At 37.4% G+C, this 12,550-nt stretch overlaps 1 protein-coding gene across 7 annotated transcripts in view; it reads right to left on the bottom strand.

Annotated features, from left to right (window-relative positions):
* Pign (phosphatidylinositol glycan anchor biosynthesis class N) overlaps positions 1-12,550 on the bottom strand; it is a 129,155-nt gene that overhangs the window by 44,506 nt on the left and 72,099 nt on the right. For all 7 annotated transcript variants that reach the window (XM_074069687.1, XM_074069686.1, XM_074069691.1 and 4 more), the window contains one exon: positions 2,013-2,115. In XM_074069687.1, the coding sequence (XP_073925788.1) occupies positions 2,013-2,115 (103 nt within the window). The remainder of the gene's footprint in view (positions 1-2,012; positions 2,116-12,550) is intronic.

Here is a 12,550-nt window from a genome sequence, read left to right as displayed (position 1 = left end):
ACTTATCCCTAAGATAAGTTACATGATTAACTGCGTCTTCATTATGAAAGCCTTTTTCACTCAAAATTTAATTATCCTTCCTTTTTCCCCTATCATACTCCACTTCTAACCCAGCAGATCAGATGTATTTCTTTCTCTTTTTCTTTCTTTGGCAGTGCTGGGGATGAATCCCATGGTCTTGTGCAAACTAGGCAAGTTCTCTACCACTGAACTACTTCCCCTGCCTATGGTTTTTGAGAACAGGATCTCACTATGGAGCCAGGCTAGGCTTGAACTTGTTATGTAGCCCAGGCTGGCCTCAACTTCTCAATCCTCCTGTCTCAGTCTCCTGAGAATGGGGATTACAGGTGTGCTACCACGTAATATTATTTATATTTTTTTAATCTACTACAAATTCATTTGAATCTGTTTATTTAAAAGTCCAAAAAAAGGCTATTCATTATTAAGTAACTATGAAGAAGTTAGCATATATTTCTTGAACTTCTCAATTTTTTAATTCCTTAAACCAACCTATGAGTGTGATCTCTTAATAAAACTCATGTCACCCTAAAATGGTGGGATAGAAGTGATCTTATCTTCTGCTTTGTTATGTAGACTAAAAACCTGTATATATTTTAATTCATTCTTACTTTGATGGGTGCTAATATAACAAATGATAAATTTTACTAACAAAGGGAAAAGTGTGAAGGGTTTTAAGGCCTCATGATGTTTACTACTCTTGCATAAGAACTGGACACTCACAGACTTCAAGTTTTATTTGAAAGTTCAAAGTTCTAAATCTTCAAAGCAAGCCATCTTAGATCTTTTATTAGGTAACTGGTGATAATTTTCATAATGCTCACATTACATAATCAGAGCTGTGGCCCACATCTGGTTAGGCAGGGAGAAGGGAAAAGACACCAAGTGCGGGAACTTTGGTGAGAGAGATTTAGTGCCCCAATGGATCATTTCCTATTTGGGGTCTTCAAAACTCCTTGGGTTCATGTCACTTAGAACTAAATTTTCCTAAGATGAATCCAAGCCTTGGATCCCAGGTGGCTTTATAAGGTCATCTAAACTGTAAATAATCTGTTGATGGTGCAATGATGAATCCCTACATTTAGTGTACTTGAAACAGGGAGAGTATAACTGTCTTCACTGAGTTCTAAAGAATGCTTCAGGATGCATGCAAATCAAGATGCTGGATTTTTTGTTTTATTTTATTTGGTAAGGAAATTTCAATAAAAATTAATTATTTAACTCTGAGAAAATACTCTTAAAGTTTCTTGAATCAAAGGAGTATTTGAACTATAACACATGTAAGAATAGGAATAAAAACAAAATACTACATTCAAATTAGAATGAACAAATTAAAGCATTTTCTTTTCTTTTTTTTTTTGTCTGTGGTACTGGGGTACTGGGGTTCTAGCTCAGGGCCTACACCTTGAGCCACTCCTCTAGCCGTTTGTTTTGATGGGTTTTTCGAGATAGGGTCTCCTGAACTATTTACCTGGGCTGGTTTGAAACCACGGTCCTCCTAATCTCTGCCTCTTGAGTATGAGCCACTGGAACCCGGCCAGGCATTTACTTTTTCTTTGCAGTGCTGGGGACTGAACCCAGAGCCTCATTCACATTAGGCATGTGCTCTACCACTAAGCTATACTCCAAATCCTAAAGCATAATTTAAAATGCATGAATAGAAAGCAAAAATAGAAAATCCTTCTAAGTCTTTGTTTGAAACTTAAAATTCCCCCATAATCTATCAAAATTTTCTAATACTATAGTTAAATAAAACTTGTAGCAACTTCAGTAAATAAACAAAAAGACAAAACATAATAGTATGAAAATGATAGGAGAAAAATCCCAGATTATGCACTAAGTCATGTATAGTTTATACAGAGTGTAGAAAATATTTATCTTTCAAGATATATAAAACATTTTTCACTTTGAGAGCTTAAATATTAATACAGAAAACATCAATGTGGTATTTAAAATTTGCTACTATGAAATGAAAAATCTTAAAAAGTTTATACCCTGTGCTTAGAAGTAAGTAGGTTGACATCAAGGAAAGAAGTATGCTAAACAGTCGCTGGAAAAGAATTGTAGAACTCAGCAGTGGCACAACCAAGGAAGAGGCTGCAACAAAACAAAGCAAGTGTCTGTCAGTTTAAGAAAAACAAAAGATGCTAGTTTAGAAGCCCTAAATAATTTACTGTCATTTCCCGTATTTAGTATTTCTGTGACCTTTAATATAAGCTATATTTGACCTAGTGGTTTCTAGAAGAAAGCAGAAATTTCACATTTTTAATTAAAATTGCACTTTATTTTTTTTATCTGTATTTTGGTTTCAATAACTCAGATTTTCTCAATTTATATTCAAATGATATCACTGTAATAATGTTAGTTCCCAAATGAATAATTTATTATTTTCTCTTCTCTTTTTTTTTCTTGTTTTTTGGTGGGATTGGGGGTTGAACCCAGGGCTTTGCATTTGCAAAGCAGGCACTACACCTCCAGTCCATTTTGCTCTATTATTTTGGAGATGGGGGTCTCGTTAACTATTTGCCCAGCCTGGATCTTGAAGGGTGAGCCTCCCAATCTGAGCCTCTTTTGTAGCTATAACTACAGGCATGAGCCACTGGCACCTATTTTCTAATGAAGTAAAGTATAATAAGATTCAGCAATTTGTCTCAATTAGTATTTAAAACTTAGTTCAAAGACAAGTCATCCCCTAGTAACTATTTTTACTGGATAATCCGCCCCCCCCACCCTCCAAAGCTTCCCACTATTAGACATACATGAACAGTTTTAGCTGACACTTAGAAAATCTGAAAGAGAATGACCACATGCATGCATGTTGTAATAAGAGTAGTCCTTAGTAAGTGACGTAATCTTTCCCCGCAGAATAAGCAAAGCAACTACCTCAATGGAGGCAAGGCAGATGAAAGGGCATGGGGACAACAAAACATAACCGTCTTCCATCTCTATTTTTGGAAAGGGAATAACACCCAAGTTCCCAGGGGGATGGAGACTTGGGGTGAAATTCTACTGAATCACTCACTAGCCACTGTAAATGTGGGGTAAGTTTGTTAAGCCATCAAAGTAGAAGTTTACCCATATGTCAAATAGAGATAACATTATAAGGTTTCTGTGACTTTTAAATATAATTTCACCCATAAAATGCTCCCAGAGCACTGTGCCTGACATATAAGTTTAGTAACCATTAGCTGCTATTATTACTACTAATCAACACCTCATAAGTTAAATCTAAAGATAATTTAATTAAGAGTCAATTTCCTACAAGATTTAAGACTATGCAAGTTATCTTTAGTAGCTTCTGACTTTTATCAATGTGAGGTAATTCTAATAATGTCATCATCCGATCCATATTCTAACTGGAAGAAATAACATTCCAATACGTCTTATTTTAAAAGTTCAAATGAGACCTATTCTGTAAAATTGTGAAATTTTGTCTAAACAATAAGGTACTCTAGGGGGATTAAGACACCCTATTCTGAGGGTGAATATATTTTGTATTCATATATGGATGTATTTTGAATTAACATATGAAAATAGAAGAACAAAACCTGCTGAAATTGTTCTAAGGAGGGAGGAAAGAGAACAATGGAAGCAGTAAACCTAAGACATATTATAAGCACATATGTAAATATCACAAATCCCCCTGTACAACTATTATATGCTAATAAATAAAAACAAAGGAGTCTCCATTCTGAGTGATATTATCCACTTGCAGACCATGGAATGTTAGCAAAAACATGCTCATTGTAGATGGACTGTAGCATATCAGAGTTTAGAAGACACACTGTGACTTTGGAGAGCCTGATGACTTATTTATGAGTCAATTATCTTATGTCTCACATCACTTGGTATGTATCCTTTAGTTCCTAACTCTACTAATCCCAAAGAAGAAATTTCCTACTTAAAATATATGCCAGGGGAATGTTTATCTGTTTGAAGAACAACAGTAGATTGATTCTGAATTTCCTCCCTACCTCCCAAAACAGTAATAAAACTCAGAAAGGAATAGATAAAGTTACATAGAATACCCAAAATATGAGAAAAAAGCACAAGAAACATTATATAATATGCATGTGTTCTACTATAAGAATATGACAGAAATAGAGATCATGCTTAACAGGTAAAAATACTTTAAAAACTGTACATAAAGTGGGATTCCAAGATGGCAGCTAGAGGTAGGAAGCAGAAAGCGAGCCTCCTATAGTGAAATCTTGGAGAGATGCTGGAGACACTTTGCAGGCATAATCACTGAGAAGAGGCATAACTTTCACCCCTCCACACCTCCAGCTGGCGCAGAGAATCTCCACTTCACGTTAAACGGAGAAACAAGGAGGGCCCCCAAGCCGCCAGTCGCCCACGCCCAAACGGCTTGGGAAGACGCGGACCAGGTGAGCTTCATGGTACCGCGGTACTCCCACAGACAAGCCTGGGCCAGAGCAGCAGAGGCCCCTGGACAGACTGACCTCCACCCGGGGAAAAAAAGAGAAACTGAGTAATAACCAATAAGAACAAATAAGACACACTGGAAAGAGGGTGGGGCGCCCTGAGAGCTGAAGATTGGGGGAAGGGAACCCTTCCTGGGACTGTAAATAAACAAGCCAGGCAGGCCAGAGAGGCTCTGGCGGGAGTGGGGTCACGCGCCCAGCAACCAGGAGTGGGAAAGCTTGTGAGTGGCAGAGGGAGGAAAACTCCACGGGAGAGAAGGGAAGACCCACTTCCCACATGAACTGTAAACAAACATGGTGGCAAGCAGGAGCAGCAGCACCGCCCAGTAATCAGGAGCAGGAAAGCTTGTGAAAGTGGCAGTGGGAGGAAAACTCCACAGGAGAGGGGGGGAAGACCCACCTCCCACATGAACTGTAAATAAACATGCAGGCCTGAGAATGTGGGCGCAGTGTCACCTTTCCCAGTGCTTGGAAAGGGGAAAGCTTGTAGCAGAGGCTCGGGCACAGTAGAACTCTGAACAAACAAAGCCTGCCGGGCCAGGTGAGTGCTAAGCTCACCCCAGAGATCTGCATAAATAACGCCTCCAGCAAGAGCAGGCTGATAGCAGCGGGCAGGCAAGTTACAGCTGCAGATACCATTCTCAGAACTGCCTCCAGACTCTTTTTTTTTCTTTTTCTCCCTACCTTTGATGAGAGAACAACTGAATTACACCTGCAAGTGGAAAAACTTACTGAAACTGTATTGCATTTGAACTTGGGACACTTGGTGGGTTTGTGTGTGTGTGTGTGTGTGTGTGTGTGTGTAGTTTTGTTCTACTTTATGCGTCCCCTTTGATGAGACAACTACAGAACAACATCTGAGGCACCATCTCCAGGACTGGAGATTGAGACTGACACCCAAATTATTAAGACTGAAACTTCATTGCATTTGAACTTGGAGGTTTATTGGTTTTTTTGTGTTTTAATTTTTTTTAAATTTTCTATTTTCCATTTTATTTTAAATCATTTTTATATATAGATATTTCTTTCACTAACTTATTTTCTATTTTTATTCTTATCTTTATTTTTTTATTTTTGATTTTCAATCCTCTCTCTCTCTAATGTCTGTTCAGCTTACTGTCAATTAGTACACTAACACTCCCTGTTTATACCCTTGAAACTTTCTTGTCTGAAACCTTGTTCTGCTTTCTTCCTCTTGTCTGTGTATTTGTTTTTCTCTTTTCTTTAACTTCTTGCTTTCCATCTCCGCTCACCTTTCCATTTTAAATATTACCATTGTTATTATTGCAAGCTGGAAAATACTTAATTGCACACAATACAGGGACAGTAACAACACCAACAACAATGACGGGAAGACAGAAAAAACAGGGAAACCAGTTTCCCCACAGCAAAAAATTAGTACAGGAACCACAGGGGAATGAAGAAAACAGATACTCAGATCCAGACTCCAACAAAATGAAGATAAACTATGCCAAAGGACCCAATGAAGCCCACAAGAATAATTTAAAAGAAGACATACTACAAGTACTCAATAAGAATTTTATAGAGATGATACAGGATAGGGTCAACCAAAATGTACAGGAGACACTCAAGAAATTCCAAGACAACAAAAATAGAGAATTTGAAAAAGCAAAAGAAGAAATAAAGGAAACCATAGAAGCACTGTATAAACACCAAAGTGAAAGAGAGAAAACGATGAATAAGCGGATAAATGAACTCGGGACAAAAATAGACAACATTAAAGAGGAAACCACCCAGGATATGGATAACCTCAGAAAAAAGAACTAAACAGAACTGCAAAACAAAACGGAAGGCCAATCCAGCAGAATAGAACAAGAAGACAGAATCTCAGAACTTGAAGATGAAATGGTAATGAAAGGAAAAACTGAAGAACTATTAATTAAACAACTCAAGACCTGTGAAAAGAAAATGCAAGAATTCACCGATTCCATCAAAAGACCAAACTTGAGAATCATGGGCATCAAAGAAGGAGAAGAGGTGCAAGAGAAGGGAATGCGTAATCTATTCAACAAAATAATAACAGAAAATTTCCCAAATCTACAGAAAGATATTCCCATACAGATGCAAGAGGCCTCCGGGACACCAAACAGACCAGATCAAAATAGAACTACCCCACGACATATCATCATTAAAACAACACGTTCAGAAACTAAGGAAAGAATATTGAAGGCTGTAAGAGAGAAAAAACAAATAACATACAAAGGTAAACCCATCAAAATCACAGCAGACGTCTCAACAGAAACATTAGAAGCAAGGAGAGCGTGGGGTGAGATCTTCCGGGCACTGAATGAAAGTAACTTAAACCCCAGGATACTCTACCCAGCAAAACAATCATTCAAAATAGATGGAGCAATAAAAGTCTTCCATGATAAGCAGAAACTAAAACAATATGTGACCACAAAGCCAACACTACAAAAGATTCTACAAGGGATTCTGCACACAGAAAGTGAAACCCAACTTAACCATGAAAAGACAGAGAGAACCAAACCACAGGAAAAGAAAAAGCAAGAAAGTAGAGAGTAACCTCAACTTAGGTACACACAATCAAACCTTCAAACAACTAAGACAACTAAATGACAGGAATCACCACATACCTATCAGTACTAACGCTTAATGTTAACGGACTTAATTCACCCATCAAAAGGCACCGCTTGATGAAATGGATTAAAAAGGAAGATCCAACAACTTGTTGCTTACAGGAAACCCATCTCACTGACAGAAATAAGCATAGCCTTAAGATGAAAGGCTGGAAGAAGATTTACCAAGCCAATGGCCCCCGAAAACAGGCAGGAGTAGCAATACTTATCTCTGGCAAAGTAGACTTCAAACCTACATTGATCAAATGAGATAAAGAAGGACATTCCATACTAATAAAAGGGGAAATAGACCAAAAGGAAATAATAATCATCAATCTGTATGCACCCAATGTCAACACACCCAATTTCACCAAACATACCCTGAAAGACCTAAAACATATATAAACGCCAACACAGTGGTTGTGGGAGACTTTAATACCCCATTATCATCAATAGATAGGTCATCCAAACAAAAAATCAATAAAGAAATCCAAGATCTAAAATAAAAATAAAAGAGGAAATTAAAAATAAAATAAGAGGAAAATAAAAATAAAAGAGGAAATTAAAAAGTTCCTGGAAGTCAATAAAAATGAAAACACAACCTACCGGAACCTATGGGACACAACTAAGGCAGTCCTGAGAGGAAAGTTTATAGCGATGAGTGCATATATTAAAAAGACTGAAAGATCCCAAATCAACTCCTAGAAAAACAAGAACAAGCAAATCCCATGGAAGTCAAGGAAATCAGAGACTACTTTGAGAACCCATATTCAAATAAATTTGAAAATCTTAAAGAAATGGACAGATTTCTAGATACATATGATCATCCAAAACTGAACCAAGAGGAAATTAATCACCTGAATAGACCTATAACACAAAATGAAATTGAAGCAGCAATCAAGAGTCTCCCCAAAAAGGAAAGTCCAGGACCTGATGGATTTTCTGCTGAATTCTATCAGACCTTTAAAGAAGCACTGATACCAACCTTCCTTAAACTGTTCCATGAAATAGAAAGGGAAGGAAAACTGCCTAATACATTTTATGAAGCCAGTATTACACTTATCCCAAAACCAGGCAAAGATACCTCCAAAAAGGAGAACTATAGGCCAATCTCCTTAATGAACATTGATGCAAAAATCCTCAACAAAATAATGGCAAACTGAATTCAACAACACATCAAAAAGATTATTCACCATGACCAAGTAGGATTCATCCTAGGGATGCAGGGGTGGTTCAACATATGAAAATCAACAAATGTAACAGAAGCAAAGACAAAAACCACTTGATCATCTCAATAGATGCAGAAAAAGCCTTTGATAAGATCCAACACCATTTCATGATAAAAGCTCTAAGAAAACTAGGAATAGAAGGAAAGTTCCTCAACATTATAAAAGCTATATATGACAAACCTACAGCCAGCATTATACTTAACGGAAAAACACTGAAACCATTCCCTCTAAAATCAGGAACCAGACAAGGATGCCCACTATCTCCACTCCTATTCAACATAGTACTGGATTTCCTAGCCAGAGCAATTAGGCAAGAAGAAGGAATAAAAGGAATACAAATAGGTAAAGAAACTGTCAAAATATCCCTATTTGCAGACGACATGATCCTATACCTTAAAGACCCAAAAAACTCTACTCAGAAGCTTCTATAGACATTATCAATAGCTATAGCAAGGTAGCAGGATATAAAATCAACATAGAAAAACCATTAGCATTTCTATACACTAACAATGAGCAAACTGAAAAAGAATGTATGAAAACAATTCCATTTACAATAGCCTCCAAAAAAATCAAATACGTAGGTGTAAACCTCACAAAAGATGTGAAAGACCTCACAAGGAAAACTATACACTTCTGAAGAAAGAGATTGAGGAAGACTATAGAAAGTGGGAGTCCATGCTCATGGATTGGTAGAATCAGCATAGTAAAAATGTCTATACTCCCAAAAGCAATCTACATGTTTAATGCAATTCCCATCAAAATTCCAATGACATTCATTAAAGAGATCTAAAAATCTGTTAAATTTATATGGAAACACAAGAGGCCATGAATAGCCAAGGCAATACTCAGTCAAAAGAACAATGCAGGAGGTATCACAATACCTGACTTCAAACTATATTACAAAGCAATAACAATAAAAACAGCATGGTACTGGCACAAAAACAGACATGAAGACCAGTGGAACAGAATAGAGGACCCAGATATAAAGCCACACAACTATAACCAACTTGTCTTTGACAAAGGTGCTAAAAATATACGATGGAGAAATAGCAGCCTCTTCAACAAAAACTGCTGGGAAAACTGGTTAGCAGTCTGCAAAAACCTGAAACTAAATCCATGTATATCACCCTATACCAATATTAACTCAAAATGGATCAAGGATCTTAATATCAGACCACAAACTCTAAAGCTGATACAGGAAAGAGTAGGAAATACTCTGGAGTTAGTAGGTATAGGTAAGAACTTTCTCAATGAAACCCCAGCAGCACAGCAACTAAGAGGTAGCATAGATAAATGGGACCTCATAAAGCTAAAAAGCTTCTGTTCATCAAAAGAAATGGTCTCTAAACTGAAGAGAACACCCACAGAGTGGGAGAAAATATTTGCCAACTATACATCAGATAAAGGACGATAACCAGAATATATAGGGAACTTAAAAAACTAAATTCTCCCAAAACTAATGAACCAATAAAGAAATGGGCAAGTGAACTAAACAGAACTTTCTCAAAAGAAGAAATTCAAATGGCCAAAAAACACATGAAAAAATGCTCACCATCTCTAGCAATAAAGGAAATGCAAATTAAAACCACACTAAGATTCCACCTCACCCCTGTTAGAATAGCCATCATTAGCAACACCACCAACAACAGGTGTTGGCAAGGATGCTGGGGAAAAAGGAACCCTCTTACACTGTTGGTGGGAAAGTAAACTAGTACAACCACTCTGGAAAAAAATTTGGAGGCTACTTAAAAAGCTAGACATTGATCTACCATTTGATCCAGCAATACCGCTCTTGGGGATATACCCAAAAGACTGTTACTCCAGAGGCACCTGCACACCCATGTTTATTGCGGCACTATTCACAATAGCCAAATTATGGAAACAGCCAAGATGCCCCACCACCGACGAATGGATTAAGAAAATGTGGTTCTATACACAATGGAATTTTATGCAGCCATGAAGAAGAACGAAATGTTATCATTCGCTGGTAAATGGATGGAATTGGAGAACATCATTCTGAGTGAGGTTAGCCTGGTTCAAAAAACCAAAAATCGTATGTTCTCCCTCATATGTGGACATTAGATCAAGGGACATTAGATTAATGTTTTACTTCTTGATGTTTTCACAAGTTTAAAAATGACATATTGACAAATGTCATAGTGACATATTAACGAGTTCTGATTTTTTTAACCTTCTTTATTGTTATTTATCCCTAGACAGGTAAGAAAAACAAGGCATTGAGTAAAGCTACATTATAAAAACATGAGGTTATGTGGTGAGTGGCAGCTGGGCTGCTATTTTTGCCCAATTTATTATCTGGTGTGTATTATTTGATGATGTGGTCATATATGACTGCATATTTGTGAAGTTACAAGGTATAGCAGAGGAATTCCCTGTAACATATTTCCTATTCATTATCTGTGGGTTTCTGTTGATTTTAAAACATTTCATAAGACATTATCACATGTAGTTAATACTAGAATTCTGGACTGTCTGTCCTGGCAGAACACACCTTCTACAAGACTAGAAATTTGGTCAATCTTTATTAATTGCAGGGAACAGAACAGTGCCACAGCATAACACGCACTGAACACAACTTTTTAATACAAGGAGCAGTCACTGCAGAATGAATGCAAGTAGTAACTTTATTAATTAAGATAATCTAAAAGGAAAGGTGGCTTGCAGAATGCCTTTAATGAAATGATACATGAAATTATACACATTATTGCATATGTATATAATACATATCTATCTATATTAACAGCAATTATTGCCTAAGAATGATTTCTACTTAAATACTGACCAAAGAGTTTGGAAAATGTGCAAATCAAAACTTTAGGAGATACATGTTTGTTTCCTTGTTGTATTTTCAAGCCCCTGCTTGGCCTTTAAAAGCAAACCCAGGAAAAACACTATCATTTCTTTAATCCCCATTTTTTTTTCATTTTTCTTTTATTATTCATATGTGCATACAAGGCTTGGTTCATTTCTCCCCCCTGACCCCAACCCCTCCCTTACCACCCACTCCACCCCCTCCCTCTCCCCCCCTCAATACCCAGCAGAAACTATTTTGCCCTTATTTCTAATTTTGTTGAAGAGAGAGTATAAGCCATAATAGGAAGGAACAAGGGGTTTTGCTGGTTGAGATAAGGATAGCTATACAGGGCATTGACATTGATTTCCTGTGCGTGGGTGTTACCTTCTAGGTTAATTCTTTTTGATCTAACCTTTTCTCTAGTACCTGTTCCCCTTTTCCTATTGGCCTCAGTTGCTTTAAGGTATCTGCTTTAGTTTCTCTGCGTTAAGGGCAACAAATGCTAGCTAGTTTTTTAGGTGTCTTACCTATCCTCACCCCTCCATTGTGTGCTCTCGCTTTTATCATGTGCTCATAGTCCAATCCCCTTGTTGTGTTTGCCCTTGACCTAATGTCCACATATGAGGAAGAACATAGGATTTTTGGTCTTTTGAGCCAGGCTAACCTCACTCAGAATGATGTTCTCCAATTCCATCCATTTACCAGCGAATGATAACATTTTGTTCTTCTTCATGGCTGCATAAAATTCCATTGTGTATAGAACCACATTTTCTTAATCCATTCGTCAGTGGTGGGGCATCTTAGCTGTTTCCATAATTTGGCTATTGTGAATAGTGCCGCAATAAACATGGATGTGCAGGTGCCTCTGGACTAACAGTCTTTTGGGTATATCCCCAAGAGTGGTATTGCTGGATCAAATGGTAGATCGATGTCCAGCTGTTTAAGTAGCCTCCAAATTTTTTTCCAGAGTGGTTGTACTAGTCTACATTCCCACCAACAGTGTAAGAGGGTTCCTTTTTCCCCGCATCCTCGCCAACACCTGTTGTTGGTGGTGTTGCTGATGATGGCTATTCTAACAGGGGTGAGGTGGAATCTTAGTGTGGTTTTAATTTGCATTTCCTTTATTGCTAGAGATGGTGAGCATTTTTTCATGTGTTTTCTGGCCATTTGAATTTCTTCTTTTGAGAAAGTTCTGTTTAGTTCACATGCCCATTTCTTTATTGGTTCATTAGTTTTGGGAGAATTTAGTTTTTTAAGTTCCCTGTATATTCTGGTTATCAGGCCTTTGTCTGATGTATAATTGGCAAATATTTTCTCCCACTCTGTGGGTGTTCTCTTCAGTTTAGAGACCATTTCTTTTGATGAACAGAAGCTTTTTAGTTTTATGAGGTCCCATTTATCTATGCTATCTCTTAGTTGCTGTGCTGCTGGGGTTTCATTGAGAAA

Source organism: Castor canadensis, chromosome 4 (genome assembly GCF_047511655.1).
Source record: "Castor canadensis chromosome 4, mCasCan1.hap1v2, whole genome shotgun sequence".
NCBI classification, from domain to species: Eukaryota; Metazoa; Chordata; class Mammalia; order Rodentia; family Castoridae; genus Castor; species Castor canadensis.
This window is presented reverse-complemented; position numbering and strand designations above follow the sequence as displayed.